The 23,875-nt window shown below is 45.6% G+C and overlaps 2 protein-coding genes and 1 long non-coding RNA gene across 6 annotated transcripts in view; 2 read left to right on the plus strand and 1 right to left on the minus strand.

Annotated features, from left to right (window-relative positions):
• LOC117874157 (two pore calcium channel protein 1-like) overlaps positions 1 to 9,266 on the minus strand; it is a 31,151-nt gene extending 21,885 nt beyond the window's left edge. Inside the window, exons 1-3 of one of the 2 annotated variants that reach the window (XM_034764014.1) lie at positions 9,156 to 9,266; positions 5,538 to 5,620; positions 622 to 736 (exon numbers count right to left, since the gene is read on the minus strand). In XM_034764014.1, coding sequence (XP_034619905.1) covers positions 622 to 736; positions 5,538 to 5,620; positions 9,156 to 9,194 — 237 coding nt within the window. In that variant the 5' untranslated portion in view covers positions 9,195 to 9,266. Of the gene's footprint in view, positions 1 to 621; positions 737 to 2,608; positions 2,815 to 5,537; positions 5,621 to 9,155 lie in introns of those variants that run through there. The other variant, XM_034764016.1, reaches the window with a different exon arrangement.
• A 6,037-nt stretch (positions 9,267 to 15,303) lies between these two features.
• On the plus strand, positions 15,304 to 20,240 carry LOC117874159. Of its 2 annotated transcripts, none has more exons than XR_004644910.1 (2): positions 15,304 to 15,474; positions 19,410 to 20,240. It is a non-coding gene; the product is annotated as an uncharacterized LOC117874159 (long non-coding RNA). The 2 variants fall into 2 exon arrangements; XR_004644909.1 differs by having other exon boundaries at positions 15,304 to 15,455.
• A 3,252-nt stretch (positions 20,241 to 23,492) lies between these two features.
• The window catches only part of NPHP1 (nephrocystin 1), a 33,263-nt gene continuing 32,880 nt past the window's right edge, over positions 23,493 to 23,875 (plus strand). For both annotated transcript variants that reach the window (XM_034764019.1, XM_034764020.1), the window contains exon 1: positions 23,493 to 23,599. In XM_034764019.1, coding sequence (XP_034619910.1) covers positions 23,531 to 23,599 — 69 coding nt within the window. In that variant the 5' untranslated portion in view covers positions 23,493 to 23,530. The remainder of the gene's footprint in view (positions 23,600 to 23,875) is intronic.

Consider the following 23,875-nt stretch of genomic DNA (forward strand, 5'->3'; position numbering starts at 1 on the left):
TTGGGCCAGAATTAATAGAAGACTAGTTATTCAAAAAGGGCTCGGCACACAGTGCGAGGGAAGACAGACATTTGTTTAAAATAAGGAATAAAATAGTTCAGGGTCTTCACTGGCCAGTTTCTTGAAGAGTTTGCAGGATAAGTGCAACTCCAGGAGGGAGAGGAAGGAGGTGAGATTAGTGGCCTTGCAACCAGCTCAGGGAGATGTTCTGTGCATATGGGGACGCATGGCAGAAAAGCAGAGAACACTGAAAGTGAGCCAACAATGTTTTGAACCTGGTGGTGGAGCAGAGGGACACTCCATGGTACTGCTGATGGATGCACAACACTCCTCACCATTAACAGGGCTTGCACACATTGATGAGAGCCATTCCTTGTTTGCACAGGATTATATTTGCTATGCTCCCATAGAGTTCTGAAGATGAGATTAATTCAGCAGTACCAGGGATCATGGATATTACTAAAAAAACAAAAACAAAAAAACAAACAAACGAGTAGCCTCCTCTACTGAATGCAAGCAGAGAAATACTCCTTTATACGACGAACTGGAGTATTATAGAAGACATGAACTTTCTCCATCCATCAACATGACAAAGCTGTTCCCTTTTACCCCACTGCTTACCAAGAAAGGGAGTGGGTACACAGCAGGATCTTCAAACACAGCAAGGAAAAGGTCTACAAAGATAAAGAAGTAGGTGGCTGCTTGCATAGTCCAATGGTTATAGAGATAGTAAAGTCTGGGGAGGCAAACCACAGATATAAAAAATTAGGGCACTAGTACAGGTGTATTGATACAGCAAGTTTACAGTGGGGAGAAGAATACAAGCCCTTCCAATCCAACAGAAGGAGGTTAGGATTTCCGACAGTACACAATGGTGGCCCGTGAACACCCAAAGCAGTGGTGGGCAACCTGCGGCCCGTGGGCCACATGCAACCCACCACTGACCCAAAGACTACTGGAACACATACAACCTGCATAGAATATCTAATCCAACCCTCTGCTCAAAGCAGGACCAACCCCAACTAAATCATCCCAGCCAGGGCTTTGTCAAGCCGGGTCTTTAAAAACATCTAAGGATGGAGAGTCCATCACCTCCCTAGGGAACCCAATCCATCTCGCAAGGCCTCAGGAGGTCACAAAAAAACAGCTATTTGCTGAGATTTTGTAAGAATTGTCCCTGTAAAGCACTTTCCTGAATGAGCTAGTTCATTTAGCCAAGTTCTTGTGTATACTGGAAACTTCCTAACTGTTCAGATGACTGGTAAGACTCAGGACCTGTATTCTTCAATTCAGTTTCATATTAAAATGTTAACACAAAAACTTGGTAAAGTTGCCTCTTCTTTCTAACTAGCCCTTCCCCTTAAGTTATGTCACCACTGGAGCGGACAGCACGCTCCCCAGCTCAGGAAAACAGATGCGCACTACCTGTGCTCCAGCTAGAAATAGCAGCATCACCCAGGGTAGCATAGGCAGCAGCTGGGGCCGGCTGTCCGAGCACAGACACGCCCAGCCCCCCGATTCAGATACCCAAGTAATGCCTCAACCAACCCTGACCAAACATTTTAGAGAGTCACTTCTCAGCACAGTCAAACTCCAAACTCCCAATTTGTTCTGTTTTAAGACCAAGCCATTTTGAAGATATCGGAGCTAAAAAGCATTAGGAAGGTGTCTCCCCCCAGCCCCCCCCAATCACTAAGGATTTTTTGGTGAACGCTAGCTTTAAAACACCTTTTCTCCAGATTTTCCATAAAATTTCTCCCCCGAGATGGGATATTGGTTTCTTTTGTGAAAAGTGTGGGCAGGGAAAGAGATGGAAAACCAAGAAGGAGCATATGATACAAAGCTAGCTTCCTTCCATCTTCATTACGGAGCATGCTCCCACTGTTCCGTAACTTTTGGCAGCACACTTTACCCCTGGAGCGAGATTATATTTATCAGTGGGATATTCTAGCTTTCATAGGTGTCTTTTATTTATCCTTACAAAAGCACCATTTGACTTTGTTTTTTGCCATGAACATGTTAAAATAGCAAATGTGACAGTGTACTGTGCGTCCCTCACTGTTTTAAGATACAAAGATTCTATAATATTGTCCATTGATACAAAGTGCTACACTTGCCTTCTTTCACTGGGGAAGGGCAGGAAGAACCACTCAGTACAATGGCACCCCAGGAGGACAGATACTGGTTCTGAATTGGTGACTGCAGCCTCCAAAACATATTTCATGATTATGGCCATTGGGGAAAAAAAAAAAAAAAAACCCACGACCCCCACCACCACCACACCACACCCCACCACATAAACATCACCGATAGAAACATGGTTGGCCAGAATAAGAGAACTAAGGGACTAGAATGTCTTGGTGTTTTAATACAAGCACTAAGCTGTTTGACAGAAGATGAGCCAAATGGGAGAAACTGATTGAAGTTAAAAATAAAATAAAAGGATGGAGAAAGACTGTTGTATCAACAGGTATATCCACTGTAACTCAGCCTGTACGGCCTCTAGTCTTCTGTAGGCTCTTCCTTTTGTATTAGTCACTTTCTCTTAATACTTAGAAATGCTTTAATCTTAAAAAAACCAATTTATACTCTCAACAATGATGTTCACCTTTAATAAAAGAGCTTGTCACTTAAAGGAGAAAGTGCAGATTTTTGTTTTGGTTAAAAGCTGTTTGACGAACTATTGACAAACAACTGAGAGGAAAGACTCCTGAATGTGTCAACATCCCCTCCCATTTGCTGGAGGGGCTGGGAAACAAGCAGCTATTCTTTCGTAGTAGCAAGATGCCGCTGTCCCACACTGGTGCTCTGAAGATTTCTCCAGCAAAAGAGAGAGAGAGAAATAATCAAGATTTGACTTCATTAAGGTGAGAAAGAGGGGCAAGAACACTCTCTCTGGGAAGGGTTTGTCTTCCTACATTGCAAATATATTAAATAAAAAATTAGAATTTTTTTTCTAATTTTGACAATTAAGATGCCCCCCCCCAACTTTTAACTATTTTTGCAGTTGCTGGAAGTTAAGGCAGGGATAAGGGTTCACACAGCACTGAAGGGGGGTTGCAGGGGGCTCCCAGCACAGCAAAGGAGCCCAAAACACCTGAGTGCAAGGGATGCTGCAGTCCTGGCCTGGTGGAGTAGAGACGCCTCCCCATGGCCAGGACCACAAGAAGTAGGGTGACCAGATAGCAACTGTGAAAAAATGGGACAGGGAGTGGGGTGGAGAATGGAGGTAATAGGCACCTATATAAGAAAGTCCCCAAAAACGGGACTGTCCCTTTAAAAACAGGACAGATGGTCACCCTAACAAGAAGGAGAATGAGCTCCCAGCTCTATCCCAAGGCAGAAGCATTACAGCAGCAGGGTGGCCTCCCCCAGGGCCTCAGCATCCTCCTCCTCATGGCCCTGGCTGGGGTTGTCTGCTCCGCCAGGCCAGGCCCCCAGATTTCCCCGTGCCTGGCGCCTGAAGAGAGCCCTCTACAGTCCCGCTGTCACGAGAGTGGGTCCATGACAGCCAGGCTGCAGAGGGCTCCCTGCACTGTTGTTGGGCTGGTGACACCGGATCCCTCCAGGAACAAGGTGTGGGGAAGGCTGCATGCCTGCCAACAGTTACCGATCCATAATTTACTATCAAGTAAATCACCTCTCTACTCTCACTTGAGATTCCCCTGTTTATGCATCCAAGGATCATATTAGTCCTTTTCTCCACAGCATCACACAGAGCTCATGTTTGGCTGATTATCCACCATGACACCAAAATCTTTGTCAGAGAGTCACTGCTTCCAGGATGGACGTCCCCATTCTTTATTCCTAGATGTAGACCAGGATGGACGTCCCCATTCTTTATTCCTAGATGTAGATCAGGGGTCAGCAACCTTTCAGAAGTGCTGTGCCGAGTCTTCATTTATTCACTCTAATTTAAGGTTTCGCGTGCCAGTAATACATTTTAACGTTTTTAGAAGGTCTCTTTCTATAAGTCTATAATATATAACTAAACTATTGTTGTATGTAAAGTAAATAAGGTTTTTAAAATGTTTAAGAAGCTTCATTTAAAATTAAATTAAAATGCAGAGCCCCCGGACTGGTGGCCAGGACCCGGGCAGTGTGAGTGCCACTGAAAATCAGCTCGCGTGCCGCCTTTGGCACGCGTGCCATGGATTGCCTACCCCTGATGTAGACGTTTACATTTAGCTGTATTAAAATGCATAGTGCTTGCTTACAACCAGTTTACCAAGCAATCCAGATTGTTCTGAATCAATGACCTGTTGTCTTTGTTATTTACCACTTCCTAAATTTGGGGGTCATCTGCTACCTTTCAGAGTGATTATTTTAGTTTTTCCTTCCAGGTCATTAATAAAAACGTTAAATATGGTAGGGCTAAGAACAGGACCCTGCCAGGCCCCAATCAAAGCACAGCTACTTGATGACAATTCCCTATTTACAATCACATTTTGAGATCCATACGTTTTATATTGCTTTAGTTTTTTTAATCTAATGTCAAGTGGTACTATGTTAAACATCTTAGAGACGTCTATTACAAACACTATTACCTTTATCTACTGATCTCCTAAAATGTGTGTGTATGGTCTAGACTAATGTGAGCAGCTATAATCACTTGTACCTAAGCTACCAATAATTTTTAGTTCTGTGATCAATTGCTCTTTATCCGTTAGGGGAATTCTACATTAGACCTCGTTCTATGTTGGCTGCAACACTTTTTGAGTTAGGACATTGCCATCTATTATGTTTAGAAATTCCAAGGATGTTTAAGTGCGGGCAGCATGAACCTCCAGCACATGTCACTCAAACTGAAGTGCCCCATGATCATGCAGGTTCTCTCCCCCGCCCCCACACACACACGTTATAGGCTGGAGTGTAAGGAGTTGGTCACCCTGTTCCCTAGTGTGATTTGGTGGTCCGTAGCAGACACCAACTAATACTCCATCGTGTGCTTTATCTGTTCCGACATTAATGCTTAAGGAACAAAGATAATTTTCTTCTGAGTTATTGGTCACTCAGAAACCGCTAATGTCATTTTTGATGTAGAGTGCCACTTCCCCATCCCGTTTGCTCACTTGATCCTTCCTCAACACATTATAACCATTGATTTTAACATTCCAATCATGCAAATCATCCCACCAGATTTCAGTAATCCCATCTAGATCGAATTTATGCAGAAAAAATGAGCAATTCCAATTCACCTTGTTTGTTACCCAGGCTGCTAGCATTGGTGTACAGGCAATTAAAGAATTTCTTCTTCTTATGTCCTTTTGTTCCTTGATTCATTTTGTTCTCAACATCTCAAGGATAGAGTCCCCCCATCACAGAAGTATGGCCTACATTCTTTGTTGCTAGATTAAGCATGTGCATAAACGTTTGTGGGAGCCGAGCTTTAGTGAATAAATTAAATTGATTTAAATCCAAATTTTCTTTGTATCCAGTGTCCCCCTCATCCCAATTAAGTGAAGATATTTTCCCATTAAATATTTTAATTCTTCACACAGAATATTGTTGTACTGGATGTTAGAGTGTTTTCTTACCTGATTGCTTGCGGTGAGGTTTCAAACGGAATGTTTCTATTATATTGAGCATCATAGACATAAGCTGCTGCGAGGAGAAGGTCCTGTTGATGATGGGGGTGGGAGAACGTGACGCAGTTTAATTCAGTCAGAATTTGACACTCTTACATTTAAAGAGGCAATTCCAAAGAGACCTTCCAAGGAAGCATCATTTTACCTTGAGACATTCCATTTAGGTGAAGATTAAAATAAATGGTGCTCTGAATAATGGTGCTATAAAGAGACTTCATGACATGCAGATTCTGAAATAAATTCTAATTTATAAAAGCACAAGCAAACATACAACCTTCTCCTCACCCCTATTCATGTTGGAAGAGAAACCCAAAGTTCATTGCGAAACAAAAAAGTTGTAAGATTATTTACTATAAATTTAAAATTGCTAGAAATATACAATGCAAGGAGAGGTTTCGGTGAGATCACCTGGTGGCTAGTAACGGTCTAATAACTTTAGGAATACTTTGCCAGGGAAGTGCTGTGTGCTGGGAGCACTTTATTCTTCTCTCTCCATTGAGGAGATTAGCATATGTTTGTTTTTTCCTTCTCTTGTAGCCAACAGCCAAGTACTCCTAGCAGTACTCTGGATGGGGGAAGCGGAGGTGGAGTTCTCAAAGGGATGAGCTACCTAGGATTCTTGCCATCCTAGGATAGATTTCAAACACCTGAATTCTCTTTCCTGGAAACATGTAAATTATCACCCTACCAGCTCACTGCATTTGTACCAGATACACACTATTTACAATACAGCCCCCCCTTTAGTTTCTGTCAATTGCGTCATCGCATGAATGACTCAGAACAGGGGGGCTGATTCACTTATCATGCTCGTCTCAAAGAAAGACGATTTCAGTGCAAGTATTTAACACACGGATGGAGAAGCTCCATACGGAGTATGTTTAGCCAATACACAGCAGCATTCTGGGTCACCTTTAAACAAGGAAGAGTCAGCTCGGTTGCTTGCACTTTGGCAGCTGAGCCAGGTAGTCATCTGCCTTGTTAATGTGGCATAGAAGAGCAATAACACAGGTTCGCTAGTTCAGAGGGCACGAGAGGAAGTTTTGGCTGTGTCTGCAAGTCTGTACTCTAACAGGACTTTACAGGACCCACAGTGTTCACCGGTGTTTAATGGCTTAACTATTAAAATGCAGTGATTGAGGGTCTTTCTTCTCAAGAAACTGCTTAAAGGAACCTGTTGACATCTACAAAAAGAACAGGAGTACTTGTGGCACCTTAGAGACTAACAAATTTATTTGGGCATAAGCTTTTGTGGGCTACAGCCCACTTCATCAGATGCATGGAGTGGAAAATACAGTAGGAAGATTATAGATAGATAGATACACACATACACACAGAGAGAACATGAAACAATGGGTGTTAATATACACACTATAAGGAGAGTGATCAGTTAAGGTGAGCTTTTATCAGCAGGAGAGGAAAACAAACCTGCTTGGAGTTGTAATGGAAATGGCCCATTTCCAGCAATTGACAAGGAGATATGAGGAACTGGAGGGTGGGGGGAAATAGTTTTACTTTGTGTAATGGCCCATCCACTCCCAGTCTTTGTTCAAGCCTAATTTAATGGTGTCCAATTTGCAAATTAATTCCAATTCAGCAGTCTCTCCTTGGAGTCTGTTCTTGAAGTTTTTGTTGTTGTAATATTGTGACTTTTAGGTCTGTAATCGAGCGGCCAGGGAGATCTTGACATCTAGTGGATCTCATGAAGAACTGCAGCAGTGCCAAAGGAAGCCTCTTTGCTCCCAGACACCTGCTCTTCGTTTCTATGCTCTTTAAGCCCACCTGCTCTACTGGTGTTTTTGTTTTTTCCCCAGAGGGAGTTTGTAACATAGTTGACAACACACTGCTCATGTCCACAAACAGACACCTAAGTATGGTGAACAAATGGTTTCTAACCATGTCTCTGGACTGTATTTCAACTCTGCTCATGACCAGGGCTGTAACATAACTTTCAGGCCATGAATCGGGTCTCAGGACCCCAAATCAACATCTGTGCAGACAGCTTAGCCATTCCTCTGTCTCCCAGGTCATCCCTATGTAGGAGGCCATTCCAAAATACACTTTGCTCTGTGAAGAACACCCACACATCGGCTGCTTCTTGCGCAGCAACTGAGGCAATAGGCAATAGTTACACAGGATTTCCCAGCATGCATTGATACAAACACCACCGTACAGAGGGGACGAAACAGACAGGCTAACACAGTTGTGTCAGAAAAAGCACCGCTGATGGATGTGCTGAATTGTGTTGACTGTAGACGTGTCAAACAACCTGCCTACACTACAGAGCCATTTCTGTAGATTTCTGTAACATGGTTAAGATACCCACTACACTAGGGGTATGTCTACACCACAATCACGAGTGTAACAGCGGCTCATGGAGACAGACCCAAGCGAACATTAGCTATCTCAGGTTCTGGAGCAGAAAAGCGGCAGCATCCGAGGCTTCAGCACAAGCTAACTGCCTGCGTAATTACCAAGGGCCCCAAGTCTTGTACAGTGCACGTGGAGACCGATACTATGGTGGCTTCACTTCAATCCAACTAACAAGATTAACAAGATATGCATCCGAAGAAGTGGACAGTAGCCCATGAAAGCTTATGCTCTAATAAATGTGTTAGTCTCTAAGGTGCCACAAGTACTCCTGTTCTTTTTGCGGATACAGAGTAACACGGCTGCTACTCTGAAACCAAGATTAAAGCTGGTTTAGGTATGTCTACACAAGCTGCAGTCACACCCCATGCCTGCAGTGTAGACATTCCCTATGAAATAAACCCCCACTCTACCCAGTGCAGGAGACAAGTGCTGTAAGCAGGTGTTGCTTATAACATAGATAGTAAATGCAGTTAGAAGACCAAACATTTTGCCATGTAGAAAGAGCCTTTGTCGTCTCCATCACCTTCCTGCAATCCCATCGGCAACTGATTTCTAAAATACCCCAGTATGGCATCCCCACCCACTGACTGAGTCACTTCCCCTCTCTTTAGAGGGCTAGTCGCAGAAGCGGGGAAATAATCCAGGTCTGTCTCCTGACTGAATCCCATGCTTTATCCACTGGACCACACTGCCTCCTTACACAGAGGTCTCTGTCCAATTTCTTAACAGGGAATAAAGCTACAAAAGCAGATGGAGCTGCCGAGGCTCCTCTCCCTCCGCAACCCGAAGCCTGACAGGCCATGGCTAGCCCTGTGCCCCTAGACGTCCCTAGAGGGAGGTCGAAGGGTAGAGAGAGGGCTTCCCCCTCTTGCCAAGAGCGGGCCAGGAAGCGTGGCCAGCAGACACACCCTGCAGGTGGCCCCTCACCCGGAGGTTAGGGCAGGCACTTTGCAGGGGGCAAAGGGCAGGCTGCCAGCTTTGTTCTGCAAAGGGGGGGGTTATGGCCAAAGAGCCCCTCCCTACAGCCCAGCGTGCATGTGGGGGGGGCAGACCTGCCCATCAAGGCTCCAGGGAGGGAGCTGGCAGCCCAGGGACAGGCTTGCAAGGCAGCAGCCGGGGGGGATGCGCGGATCCCAGTCCCGGGGGGACCCTGCACCCCGCGAATGGCCCCGGCGCCCGCCCGCCGAGCCCCGTTACCTCCTGCTCGAGCGGCGGGTCCCGGGCTGCGGCGGACATGGCCGGGCCGGCTCCGCTCAGAGCACCGCTAGCTCCATCCCCGGCGAGCCCCGCCGCGAGCTTTAACCCCGCCCGCACGTGACTCCGGGCAGCGGAAACAGCTCCCAGCCCGCGGGCAGCCTGGCCGGGACAGGCGGGCTCGGGGGGGGGGCGGGGGGCAGCCGGGACAGACAGACGGACAGAAAGGGGGAGCCCGGCCAGGGATGGACAGACAGACTGGGGGATGGGGATGGCAACTGGGGACAGACAGACAGACAGAAAGGGGGAGCCCAGCCGGGGATGGATGGCTAGACTAGGGGAGGGGACTGCAGCCAGGGACAGACAGACAGACAGAAATGGGGAGCCAGGCCAGGGATGGACGGACAGACCGACTGGAGGGAGGGGATTCTGGCCAGGCACAGACAGACTGACAACAAACAGGGAAAGGGAAGTTCAGCCAGATACACGGGATGGACAGACAGATGGGGGCACTGGCAGCCATGGTCAGACAGGAGATCCCAGTCAGGGTAGGACAGAGACAAAAAAGTGGGTTGAGGGGAAGAGGAGTCAAGGAACAGATGAACAGGCAGAGAAGAGCCAGGATAGATGAGGAGGCTGGGGGAGAGGGGTACAGACAGATAGGTTGAAGGAGGCTTATACTGACATGGGCACACGAAAGACAACATACCCTTACACACTGATCCACCTAATCACCTTGAACAACAGAGAGGAAACACACACACACAGCAAACTCTCATACCCAGATAAGGACACACTCACACATGGAACAAGCACTCACACACATGACAAAACACACATGCAGTCCCTCTAGCACACATTATTCTCTCGCTCCCGTCACAACACATACACAGAGTCAAACACTAAGGCAAGGCAACACACACTAATACAAGGAAACATTCTGTCAAACATGTTCAAACAATAGGCCCCATTATCAACTGTGCTGGAGCTGTGACTTTGTGGTGCTGGCTGACCCTTAAGTAGGAGCATCTTCAGGGTTGTACAACTTCATCAAACTCATACATAAAACTTAAAAGGCAGCTTCAGAAATGTTAAGGCAGAAATGTAAATAATAATAATAATCCCTACCTCCTACATAGTGCTTTTCATCAGTAGATTTCAAAGCACTTTACATTTTACTGATGGGGAAGTTAAGGCACAGGGAGATGAAGTGACTTGCCCAAGATCAGTGGCAAAGTTGGGCTTAGATCTCCTGAGTCACAGTCCACCACTTTATCCACTAGACCCCACTGTCTAGGAATTAACTTTTTATGTAATGGGGAAAAAGGGGGAAGTTGATCGCAATTATGATCAATTAGAAGTTATGAAATGCAGACAGTGATAGGGAAGCTAAATATATCACTGAAAAATCTATGTCCAATAGAGTTAAGGCCAATAAGAAGGAATACTAGAACATATATTAGTGTAATGATCTGGGAAGTCTGTCCATCTATAAATTATGAATTCTGCTTGATACTATGAACTCGCTGTATGTAGCTGTATTTTTTAAAAAAAGGCGCCAGATGTGTAGACTTGTAAATCTGCGGATAGGCGCTTTATATCCGCAGACCATGTTTGCAGATCGGACGCGGATATACATTTTGTATCCACGCAGGGTTCTACAGGTGCGATCCTGGCAATTACAAGCCGGTAAGCCTTCCTTCAGTACTAGGCAACTGATTTAAACTATAGTAAAGGATAGAATTGTCACATACATAGATGAACATGGTAAGTTGGGAAAGAGTCAACACGGCTTTTGTAAACGGAAATCATGCTTCACCTATTCTATTAGAATTCGTTGAGGATGACAACAAGCATGTGGACAAGGGGGATCCAGTGGATGTAGTGTTCTTGGACTTTCAGAAAGCCTCTGACAAGCTCCCATACCAAATGTTCTTCAGCAAAGTAAGCAGTCCTGGGATAAGAGGGAAGGCCCTCTCATGGATCAGTAACTGTTGAAGATGGAAGTGACAGCCTTAGATTGAAGTGTATTTCAATAGTATTATAGGTGATGTGAAGGTCGCAAAGAATGCAGGTCAATTTCTCCTAGGTATATCTCACCAAATCAATTCCCTGGCATTGCAATGGCTTGGGCTCTGGTGCGCCTCAGTCCCACCTATTCTCTGCCTGTGGCACACAGTCGTTTAGTCTCTGGAGGGCTGTAATACTTTTGTCTAATCCAGGTTATTGTGCTATATACGGGTAACTGGGTGGGGTTTAGTGACCTGTGATGTGCAGGAGGTCAGGCAAGATGATCTGTGGTCCCTTCTGGCTTTAACCTCTGACTCTGTGATTAACCTTAAAAGCATGGAAATCAGAAGTTTTGGGTCAGTGGAGTCTGTCCTGATGCAACCTTAATTGGCACCTAAATTGTTGGTGTTATTTATATTGACTCCACCAAATCCAGAGGAAATGCATGCGTGGATTTGCCGTCTTGGGTTTGTGGTAAATCTGGATCACATTCAGGCTTAATCAGTTCCTGTTCTCAGCTCTCCCTTCCTCTGCAGAAGGCCCCTCTGCTAGTGTGGTGTCAGCAGAAAGGAAAAGGAAGCTCAGTTTGCAGTCAGAGGTTTCCCTCCCTCCTGTTTCTATGTGATTGTTTGGTATTTCCATAAGCAGTCTGTGCCTTTTGGTCTTCTGAGAAAGCATTTATCGATGCCGGGACAGAGATACTACAGGGTCGGATATGTAGTAAATGCAAAATGAAATGAAACACTTTTTAGATCACTGAATTGAGTGAATTGCTCATTATGCCTCAATAGGCTTCTCCCTTCCTGCTTTTGACAACATTTAGCTAAGAGATGTGCCCAAGCCACAAAGTTTGAAAACAAATCTGAACTTCCCCAGAGTTTGGGAGTGTCTGGATTCAGCAGTCTGAAGAGGTCTGGTATTACGGAGAGGTGGCAGACTCTCTATTCTTAAGGTTGTAGCCAGCTTCCATTATCAAACCCAATTTTTGATCTCCTACAACTTTGGTTCAGAAGATTTGGCCTGAAAATTGTAAAATTTACTCTGAAGTATATAAAAAATACTTCCATGTTACCAATTTGAGTTACAGATCACAAAATTATCTTAGTTTGAAATTCTGGCTTGTTTTTGATCCCTCGAGCTCAAAAGCACCTTGTTATAATCCCTGCTACTATCTCTTCAGTTTCTTCTTACAGTTAAATCTCCTTGAAAACTCAGGCACGGGGTATCTTGAAGAAAGTGAAGCAATGCTATTAAATATTTTTGTTGTCTAGTTTTAGGCCCAATCCAGCCCCCGTGGATGTCAGTCTGAGTTTCTGTGATATAGGGTGTGAGAACATATTGCCCAATTGCAACTCAAAAAGAACAGAAGGATATTTCTATAGCTATTGGCTGATTCCTGTTAACCATCGTGGAAATTCCAAGTGTCAAACAGACCCTTACATTGCGCAGAGGGTAATTACTTGAGTTAGAATTTAGCCAGGACATCCAAATTAATATTCTTAATCTTGCAAAAAGTGATGCGGGGTTATTTCTAGTGGTTTACTTTTTAAAACTGGTAATAGCTTTCTTATTACGCTACCCTTGCACTCTCTCCTGAGCTACCTCATTTTGTCCTCACTGGGCAGCTTGCTATTCTCTGCTCCTGTTAGAGTTGGCTTGTTCAATAGATTTCAAGGCCAGAAGGGACCTTTGTGATCATCTAGTCTGACCTCCTCTATAACACTGGCAATAGAACTCCCCCAACAGAATTCCTTTTGAACTAGAGCATATCTTTCAGAGAAACATCCAGCTTGGATTTAAAAATTACCGGTGATGGAGAATCCACCATGACCCTTGGTAAATTATTCCAATGGATAATTAGCCTTATTGCCTTTCCTGTGCAATCTCTTTTGGAATGAGCACCCAGTTCCTGTATACTCTCTCTGTTCCATGTGACAGGAACTGACCTTAATTTACATTTTTGGGGAGCTGTGGACTTAATGCTTAGCCCTAGGCAGAGAGGCCCAAGGCCTTGTGGTGAAGGCATGGACTGGGTCTCAGGAAATCAGAACTTTATTCCTGGCTCTGCCACAGACTCCCTGTGTGACCTTGGGCAAGTCACTTTGCTTTCTTTCTGCCTCAGTTTCACCATCTGTAAAAGGGGGTTAATAGCACTGTCCTGCCCTGACAAGAGTAAGTTCATTCATGTGCATGATGTGCTCAAATATTACAGAGATAGGGTGCTGATACTGGTGACATGTGAAAGTAGGTATTGCAGGAGAACCTGACAGTGCAGTGTACCCCCATATATTATATTGCTGCAGCACCCAAAATGTGCTACATGCTATACAAACACATAGTCCCTGCCACAAAGGTTTAAATTCTAAATAGACAAGGCAAGTGACCAGCCAATGAGAGATTGTTAAGAACCCAGCACCACCACCTTTCTTCACCTCTGCCCAGATGCGCCAGCTAATCTGCTCTGCCCGGTCTGATCCACAGTGAGAGTGCCCTCCTTCTGTCTGTTCACCCCGTGGCATAGATTCAGGAACAATCTAAAAGCCTGGGGGAAGGAAACAAAAAAATCTAACAGCCAGAGAATTCCCACATTATAGAAAGTGACCAACAGTGGGAAAAGTGACTGGTAGTGTGTGGAGGGGCTTTCTGGCTGTGCGGACAGAACCCTACATAGTTTCACCTGTCCCCAGCAGACTCTGGAAGCTTGTAGTCTGAGTTTAAATTGTTTAAATGTGTGAGTAATAGTAGGCCCATGTCTGAAAGGAAGGTCACATCCATTTCATCAAGTACAGATAAGAAAATGTGCTTTGGGCCATGCCCCAGCTTCTCTGAGCATCCTTGGATCCAACAGCAGCCTTGAATCTAACAAGAATCTTACATTGTGAAACTGTCATGTCAAAAATGATAGCTGCATCCCATCGGTCCTAGGTGTTGATAGAATCCTCTGCAGACATTAAAACAGATTACCTGCATTACAGATTACCTCCATTACACTCATTGGAGTTATGCCAGTGGAGAATCTGGCCCACCACGTTTCTTAGGTGGACCAAGCAACAGCCAGTTAGAAAGCAATTGCCTTCACCTTGCATGTGCTATCTCAGTGGTTCTCAAACTTTTGTACTGGTGACCCCTTTCACAGAGCAAGCCTCTGAGGGTGACCCCCCTTCTAAATTAAAAATACTTTTTAATATATTTAACACCATTATAAATGCTGGAGGCAAAGCGAGGTTTGGGGTGCAGGCTGACAGCTTGCGACTCCCCATATAATAACCTCGTGACCCCCTGAGGGCCCCCAACCCCCAGTTTGAGAACCCCTGTGCTATCTAAAGGAAAAAGGATGTCTGACCCAATGAAGGAATGCTCATCTCTGAAGTAATCCGGATTTACTTATGTGTTAAATGGATGGTGTTAATGGACCAAGAATCATTGGTCTGCATTTTTGGGTTTGAAAACAGGGATGAAATAAAAAATTTGGTTTTTAAAAAATTATCTTTCTAGCGCCCAGGTCTGAAAATGTGACTCGGGTGTAACTGATGCCGCGGCGTCTGCCTGAATTTGCAGAGAGCCTGACACAATAGCACTAAGAGCTGTCACTTGTTCCATTGCTCTGCTTGCCAAAGCAGTTGCTCCCAAGGAAGGGACGGGTGGGAAACAAGACATCCAAGACAACCCCCTCAGCCCGGATTTTAAAGTCCCCTCCCCACCTGCCCAAAAGGGCATCCTCTCCCCCCCCCCCCCCCCCCTGTCCCATGCCCAGAAGCCCCCTCAGCCAGAGATGGGGCTGTTTGCACAGGACCGTCTGGGCGGATCGTGTGCACGAGCCACTCCTGCCACGTGGCGGCGCGCGCGGGCCTCGAGGCCCAGCCGCCGGGAGGGGGCGCGACAGGCGGGCGCGTGCCGACGCCTGGGAGAGGCCCGGAGCGCGCGCGCCGCGGTAGTTTGGGCGCGCGGGGCTGCCGTCGGAGCATGGCGTTGGGCTCGGAGGCGCTGCGGGAGCGGCCGGTGCAGCTGGCGCTGGCGCTGGCCTTCGCCTCGGGCGTGCTGGTGGGCTGGCAGGCCCACCGCGTGCGCCGGCGCTTCCTGGCCTGGAGGAAGCGGCGGCTGCAGGGGCTGCTGGAGGCCACGCAGAAGAAGCTGGACGTGGCCTGAGCGGCGCGCGGCGGGGCCGTGACCTTGGGCGGGGCGGCTCTGGCTGGGGGCGGGGCCCCGGGGCGGCCCGGACTGTCCCCCCCCCCCCCCCCGTACCTCAGCCGTGTCACAGCCCGAGCCTGGGCCGGGATTTACCGCCTGCCTCAGGTGTGTGTGTGTTAACACGGTAGGAATACAGCTTTCTCCAGTGTAGACGCGGCCAGCCTCGGGCGGGTGGTGCCACCCCCTTCCCCCCCCGACTCAGGGTAACGCAGTGGCTCTCAAACTTTTGTACTGGTGCCCCCTTTCACACAGCAAGCCTCTGAGTGCGACCCCCTCTTATAAATTAAAAACACTTTTATATATATATTTAACACCATTATAAATGCTGGAGGCAAAACGGGGCTTGGGGTGGAGGCTGACAGCTCATGACACCCCTCCCCCCATGTAATAACCTCTTGACCCCCTGAGGGGTCCAGACCCCCAATTTGAGAACCCCTGGTGTAAAGCGAAGTGAAGCGCTTGTGTAAGTGTGCACAGATCGGGGCCTGAGGGTATGTCTGCATGGCAAAAAACAATACCCGCAGCAGCGAGTCTCGGCCTTGGGCTCAACTCACTAGGGCTTGCATCCAGCTAAAAATAACAGTGTAGACATTCCTGCTCCAGTTTGGAGACTCAACCCCTTCTGGGTTTCTGAGCCCAGGCTCCAACCTGAGCTGAATGCCTACACTGTTATTTGTAGCCCTGTAGCATGATCCCAAGTCAAGTGCTCCGGGGTCTGAGGCTAGGTCTACACTATGGGGCAGCAGGGTCGACCTAAGATACGCAGCTTCAGCTACGTGAATAGCGTAGCTGAAGTTGCATATTTTAGGTCGACTTACCTGGCTGTGAGGACGGTGGTGAGTCGACCACTGCCGTGCCGCCATCGACTCCGCTTCCGCCTCTTGCCGCGGTGGATTTCCGGAGTCGACTGCAGAGCCATCGGGGATCGATTTTATCGCGTCTTCACTAGATGCAATAAGTCGATCTCCAATAGATCGATTGCTACCCGCCAATCCGGCGGGTAGTGAAGACCTGCCCTTAGACTTGCTGTTACATGGTTTTCTTTGCAGTGTAGAAATGTAACCTGAATTTCTGTTGGTCCCTCAATGTCAAAGCCCCCTCCTTCGGGAGCCAGTTTCCTTGAGACAGTCATCTTGTTTTCATTCCCTAATACTAGGGAATAATTTACTATCTATAAACACTGACAATTTGCTATATAAAGATTTTGTTTTTAAATGTCTAGGATTTTTTCTTGAGTAAGTGGCTTATCACAATTATTAGCCACTCCGAGACCTAGCAAACTTGTATGGGTATCGGGGTGAAGGCATTGCTTTTAGCTGCCTCTTTCTGGTAACAGGCTTACAACAGTGTGGCAAAATACAGTAGAACCTCAGCGTTACAAATACCTCGGGAATGGAGGTTGTAACTCTGAAATGTTCATAACTTTGAACAAAACATTATGGTTGTTCTTTCAAAAGTGTACAACTGAACATTCTCTTCATACAGCTTTGAAACTACTATGCAGAAGAAAAATGCTGCTTTTAACCATCTTAATTTAAATGAAACAGGCACAGAAAGTTTCCTAACCTTGTCAAATCTTTTTTAATCACTTTCCCTTTTTTTAATAATGTATGTTTAACACAGTACTGTACTGGATTTGCTTTTTTTGTGTGTCTCTGCTGTTGCCTGATTCCGTATTTCTGGTTCCAAATGAGGTGTGTGGTTGACCCGTTAGTTTGTAACTCTGAAGTTCTAATGTACATAGTCTTCGGTGGCTAAGCCAGGCTCTTATTTATTTATTTTATTTAATTTCTGACACATGAATTTTGGTCCATTGATTTCTGGTTCCACACTGTTTTCGTTTACCAGGAATGATCTTAACACAGTCCTTGAATTATATTAGTAAGCTTTGTTTGTATTAATTCAGTTGTTGTCTCCTTTTTGCATCTTTTCCCATCAATATTTATGGTTAAAGGTTATAGTGAAAGTTCGTAAGATCTCACAGACTTCTCACAGTTGAGCTAACAATAAAGGTAGGCCCAGTTATCACAAGAGCTGAGACGTATCTGTCACATACAGTTCCTTATGCAAGCCCTATTTACAATATGGAAGTGGAAGGGAGAAATGAGAGGAAGAACAACGTTTTGGCCTACGTAGGGAATGGCATGTTCCTGCTACTTCACAACAGTCTAACAGTTGCAGGGATGTATCTTTTGGGGTGACTGGAGACACCTTTTGTCATGTACAGTCAATTAAAAATCCAGTTTCTTATTTAAGCCATAAGTACACTATGGAAGTGGAGTGAGGGCATGATGTATCAGAGCATACTGCATCAGGTTGATGAGTGGCATGTCCCAGCTACTTCAGAACAATCTAATGGCAGCAGGGATGAATCATGTGGGGTGATTTGAGACTAATTTTGTCACGTACAGCCAGTCAAAACCCAGTGCCTTAATTATTTAATTCAGGGGTTCTCAAACTGGGGGTCAGGACCCCTTTGGGGGCTGCGAGATTATTACAGGGAGAGTCGCGATCTGTCAAGCTCCACCCCAAACCCCACTTTGCCTCCAGCATTTATAATGGTGCTAAATATATAAAAACGTGTTTTTAATTTATAAGGGGGGGACGCACTCAGAGGCTTGCTATGGGAAAGGGGTCACCAGTGCAAAAGCTTGAGAACCACTGATTTAATTCATAAATAATGAATTAATTAGGAATTTTTTATCACACCCAATCATGCTAATTTGATGACATTTCTAAAAATGTAATTTTACATTGATATATTTTCAAAGTAATTTTGACCTTTGAATAAGGAACCGGTGCCAAGTAAAAGGAACCGGGAATAAAGAAAAAACTTCAGCTTCCTCGGGGGAAGAAGGATTGTGTCCCTCCAACCCTACACAGCTCCCATGTATAAAACTTGTTTTACTTGATCTTTGCATACGGCATTGTGGGTTTTTGTCTTGTATTACTGAATAGAGAGAGACTATTGTATCTCACTTCAGATATTGTCTAGTTCAGGCTAGTTTTCTATTGGGAGCCTGATTTAAAAAATAGATAAATCTACCTCTCCCGGTCCCCAAAAAACTTAAAACAGTATTTGAAATGTTTACATGTGTGGAACTCTGATAGGGGATACGCTTGGGGTGGGGGGAGGGGGAGGAGAGGCAGAGAGGGTGGAAAGGGGAGGGTTGGTGTTTGGACAAAGATGTTCCTGAGATTGGACCATTTGAAAAATCAGAGCTGCTTCTCTCAGCAAGGGTTTAAAATGCAACAGAGCTCCCATTTTCAAGTTACCATGTGGCCTGATGTGGGAATGCACTGCTGGCACTCATGTATATCTCAGTCTTGTCTGTCTGACTCTCCTCTGCAAAATGTAGTGAAATTATCTCAGTCAGATATTAAATGTAAATAGATCATATATTTGACTGTTACAACATAGTTTATTACAGCACACTCTAAATTCCTGACAATCAAGGTTGCTTTATTGTAGTCTCTAAATCTAAATGACAATCTGGAAATACTCAGTTAAAGTGCTAACAGCATTGAGACTTACTATTTAACTACCATATACTAAACTTGATTTTCACAAACTTGTCTCTTAATAACTGAAATATTGTAATGGTGCTGTAAATAGATTGATTTATCTTTGCTCTCACATAGATGTTGGTTTTTGGTTGTGAGCATACACGGAGGAGATGTAGCTGTTAGGGACTATGGGCGTGTATTGGTAAATATCTGGAAACATTTTTGTTCGCACCAAAAATGTCCAATAATGGAATTTTTTGTTAATGAAATTTTGAGGGAACACCAATGATTTTGGGTACATTTTTAATTAAGTTGTTCTACCTTAATATTTTTGACATAATATATTGTTTCTGTCCCTTTCCCTTTGGTTACTCAATGTTCTCTCTGCCCCCTTTTAATATCTCTCTTACGTCTGATTTTCTTCTTTTATTTTTGATAGATTATAATCTGACTGAACATTGTTTTGATCACCTTTGCTATTTAAATAAAAAAAACCCCCCAAACAAACGTGAAATTATGTGCAATTTGTAATTTTTCACTTTCTTTTAACAGCCTTATACAGATGAAAGCTGACAACTGAATGAAAATAAATGGACTCCTGCTGCATTTGTGTCTAAACACAGTTTAAAAGATGGACTTTAAAAAGAAATGTTTTGATAAGCAACCGTATTCTAAAAAAGAAGGCATCTGTGGTATCCTACCATCTCATTTGCCCACACTGACATCAGCAAAGCTTATCTTCACATGTATCAGAATAACCGATCCACCAAAATGTTATGGGGTGAGCTTAATTAATTCATATGTATTATGACTGTGCAAACCTGTCACATTATGTTTTTAAGGGATGTTTGTGTCTGTTTTGCTTTGTGACTCTTAAGGCTCGCCCTGAGCTACATTTGACCCTTACATTTTAATAAATTAAACTAAAAATGATATAACTTAAGTTACTTACTAGTAATTTGTAATAAAGTATCTCTTAGGTGGGGAGTGAAAACATGTAAAGATTCTGATGTTAAACATTTTAGAACTTTGAAAGTATACAACCAAAGGGTTGGTCAAAAAGATTAAGGCAAAAGCATACTAGTGTACACTGATAAGATAAATTCGTATATTAAATCAGTAATGCTGGGGTTCTTGTCTGAAATTCAGCAAAAATAGTCAGAGAATTCTATGTCTAGATCTCTTACCAACTCCATAACTAAGAATACATCAGCCCTATATACTTACTGCGCCACATCATCACTTCCAGCAAAGATGCTGGACATCATGAATTAAAATCCTTGGGACTTCCTTTTTGATTAATCTTGCTGGGCCTCATGCTACATATATGTCAGCCATCCCTATCTTTCTGTTACTTCCATGCATATGTGCACAGCTTTCCCCCCCCCCCCCAAAAAAAAATCTCCTAATCAACACATTTTTAAAGTGTTTCTATTTTGTTCTCCTTTTATGTTTATAGGCAGATGCCAACCCCACATTGTGCCAAAATAGTTAAAGGCTATGTAGGTTCAGAATTCATTCCCTGCCCTTAGCTTTAACTTTATTAATAAGCTAATGCACAAAGAGAAAAAAGCGGAGACAGATTCTGCCCATGCCTTCTCCCCAAGCTTGGCTGTTCTTATGATTTTTCTCTTAGGACTGGCAAGGCTTAGACCATTGATTCCCAAACTGTTTACGAAGGTGACCCACCAACTCCATTTTGTCATCTTGTTTGCAACCCACCCTTACATATATGCACCCTCTGCCCTTGCGCTGCAATCTGAATCCCGGCCCAGTGCAGAGGGGAAGCCGGGACAAGGGGGCTTGGAGAGCAAGCCCACCATGCACTCACCCCACTGAGTCGGCTCTTGTTCCGCGGCACTAGGCTTAGCTCTAGTCTCTGCTCCAGGTGTTACGACCTGGTACACAGTGTGTCAGCACCACTCAGGTTTGGAGGGCAGCCAGTGGCTCTGCGACCTCATGTGTCTGGTTGCAATCCCCAGACTGGGGAGCCAGGCCCAACCTCGCAGGACAGAAGCCACCACGGTGGGGTGAGTGTGGGACAGCCTCACTCTCCAGTCCCCTCCTCTCTGCACCTGGCTGGTAAAGTGTATGTTTGCCTAGTTCAAGGCCCAGTGATGAGTAAACCTGGTCCTGGACACAGTGATCCATATAGAATCTTCATGAGACCCACCAGCTGGGAAACACTGGCTTAGATTCCTCTGATCAGGGGGCCACTCTCACTTCACTTATACCCAGAATTAGTTAATGAGGTGCACCATCCGTCAGAGCTCCAATGCCTTCTAACATAGGGGGTCAGTGAACCCAGCTGCTGTGTAACAATGCCATTCAGAATCTTGAAATGTTGACTTATCCAAGTTGGAAATCTTGTGTCCTTTATAGCTGAGATGTAGCTTGGTTACAGAAGTTTTCTGTGTAATGCTGTATCAGGCTGATTTAATGGTGATTTGGCATACACTTGCGGGCATCCTGTGCAAAATGGAGCTGAGGTCAGGTATTTTAATGTCATTCATTGGAAGACATGGTTCATGTGCTAGCTCAAACTTTGCACTTACTGACATGTTAAAATATAATTGTACTTTAATTTATTAAAGCACCCAGGATTTTTTTATTCATTTTTTTTGCAATGAATTATTTATGTTTTTAATGTGTACCTAGTATTTGTTTCTGGAAAAGGTAAAAAGGAAGAAGAAAAGATAGATGGTAGATTTCTGGATAGTGGCTTGAATAATTCTTTGGATATATCAGCACAGTTTTTTCTAAATCTGGTGTTGCGTACATCAGCGTAATTAGTCATTTTAATACGATTACAAAGGAGTTTTTTCTCACGCCTTGTCAATAACCCTAAAAGTGTTTTTTAAAAAATCATTAAAATAAAAACAGTAAACCCTCATGTGGAAAGGGCACATGATCATTTGATCTCAAGTACATGTTGTAACTTGACAACACTATTAATTCTATGTACATCTCTGCTGCATTTCCTTATCTAATACTTTGGAAACAAACAGCAAATACTGAAGTGTACGAGCTGTTTAGAGTTCAGAGGGAAGAAATGTCAGATCACCTGCTAGGAAAAAAATTCCTTGGAATAGGTCAAATTAAATTGAAAAGGCTACGCAGAAAATTAAATTGCTTCTTCCATGGCTCAGTGGGTGTAAGAGAGAAGAATTCCAGCAGGTGCACGGCTAGAATTTCTGCCTGCAACACAGCCCTGCTGTGCAGACTGTAAGTCTCTTTTTGTAGTATGGTGGGTCCGTCCTGGTCCATGAGTGGAGCTCTTAAGTGCTATGCTATGGCAATAACAACAAGAAGTTTGGCAGAATTAAATTTTTATTTTGTATAATTTTGGGGGATAATGTAGATGTTTATTTCTGAGCCTGTTTTCAAATGTATAGTTATTTAAATTGTCGTTCCCCACAACTGAGACAATCATTATGCACTGACTGTCTCTAGACATTCTCAAGCAGCATTTTTCTTTGCCTCCCTTTACCCTTCAGTGGGGATATTTTGTGTGTGTGGGTGCAATCACAACCGCCTAGCAGGTGAAATCAGCAGCACCCACTGGTTACAACCCCAGTCCCTCCAAGCCTCCAACTAACCTAGACACACAGCACTGAGAGCTAGGCCCGCGCAGACTACAGCCCCCAGCATGCACTGCTCGTCGGGCTCCAAGCGAGGCCTGGTGCGGGAGAGCACGACTTTCGGGCCCCAGTGCATTCTGGGACGTGTAGTCTTTGCCAAGTATCGGGGGTAGAGGTGTTAGTCTGTATCTACAAAAACAACAAGGAGTCCGGTGGCACCTTAAAGACTAACAGATTTATTTGGGCATAAGCTTTCATGGGTAAAAACCTCACTTCTTCGGATGCATAGAATGAAAGTTACAGCTGCAGGCATTATATACTGACCCATGGAGAGCAGGGAGTTACTTTGCAAGTGGAGAACCAGTGTTGACACCGACTACAGGACAGGCCCAACAAGGACAATAACAGAACATCACTGGCCATCACCTACAGCCCCCAGCTAAAACCTCTCCAGCGCCTTATCCACGATCTACAACCTATCCTGGAAAACGATCCCTCACTCTCACAGACCTTGGGAGACAGGCCAGTCCTCGCTTACAGACAGCCCCCCAACCTGAAGCAAATACTCACCAGCAACTACACACCACACCACAGAAACACCAACCCAGGAACCAATCCCTGTAGCAAACCTCGTTGCCGACTCTGTCCCCAAATCTACTCCGGCGACAGCATCAGAGGACCCAACCACATCAGCCACACCATCAGGGGCTCATTCACCTGCACATCCACTAATGTCATATATGCCATCATGTGCCGGCCATGCCCCTCTGCCATGTACATTGGCCAAACCGGACAGTCCCTCCGCAAAAGAATAGATGGACACACATCGGACCTCAGGAATGGGAACATACACAAGCCAGTCAGAGAACACTTCAGTCTCCCCCTGGTCATTCTGTTACAGATTTCAGAGTCACTATCACGTCTCTGCCAGTGACCCAGGACCGGGAGAAGCCCCCCCCCCCCCGCCGCGTTGCATGCTGGGACGCGTAGTTCGCCTCTGTCTCCGCTGCGGGCTCCCCCGCCCGCTGATGTTCGCGGCGCGCGGCGATGACGACAGTTCCGAGCGCCCAAGCGTTCGTCTCCTTAGCGACGATGTCCGGGCGGAGGGGCCGGAGCCCGCTGCAGGGGGCTCAGCGGCGGGGCCGCGAGTTGCGGCAGCAGGTACCGCCCGTCCCGCGCACCCCCGCCCCGAAGCGACAGCGCGGGGAGCGGCGCCCCCTGCTGGCGGGGTTGGGGGGATCCCGTCTGGGGAGGGGGAGCGGCGCCCCCTGCCGGCGGGGTGTGGGGGGGATCCAGTCTGGGCGGGGGGAGCGGCGCCCCCTGCTGGCGGGGTTGGGGGGATCCCGTCTGGGCGGGGGGAGCGGCGCCCCCTGCCGGCGGGGTGTGGGGGATCCAGTCTGGGCGGGGGGAGCGGCGCCCCCTGCCGGCAGGGTGTGG

The sequence above is a fragment of the Trachemys scripta genome, chromosome 3, assembly GCF_013100865.1.
Source record: "Trachemys scripta elegans isolate TJP31775 chromosome 3, CAS_Tse_1.0, whole genome shotgun sequence".
Classification (NCBI taxonomy): domain Eukaryota; kingdom Metazoa; phylum Chordata; order Testudines; family Emydidae; genus Trachemys; species Trachemys scripta.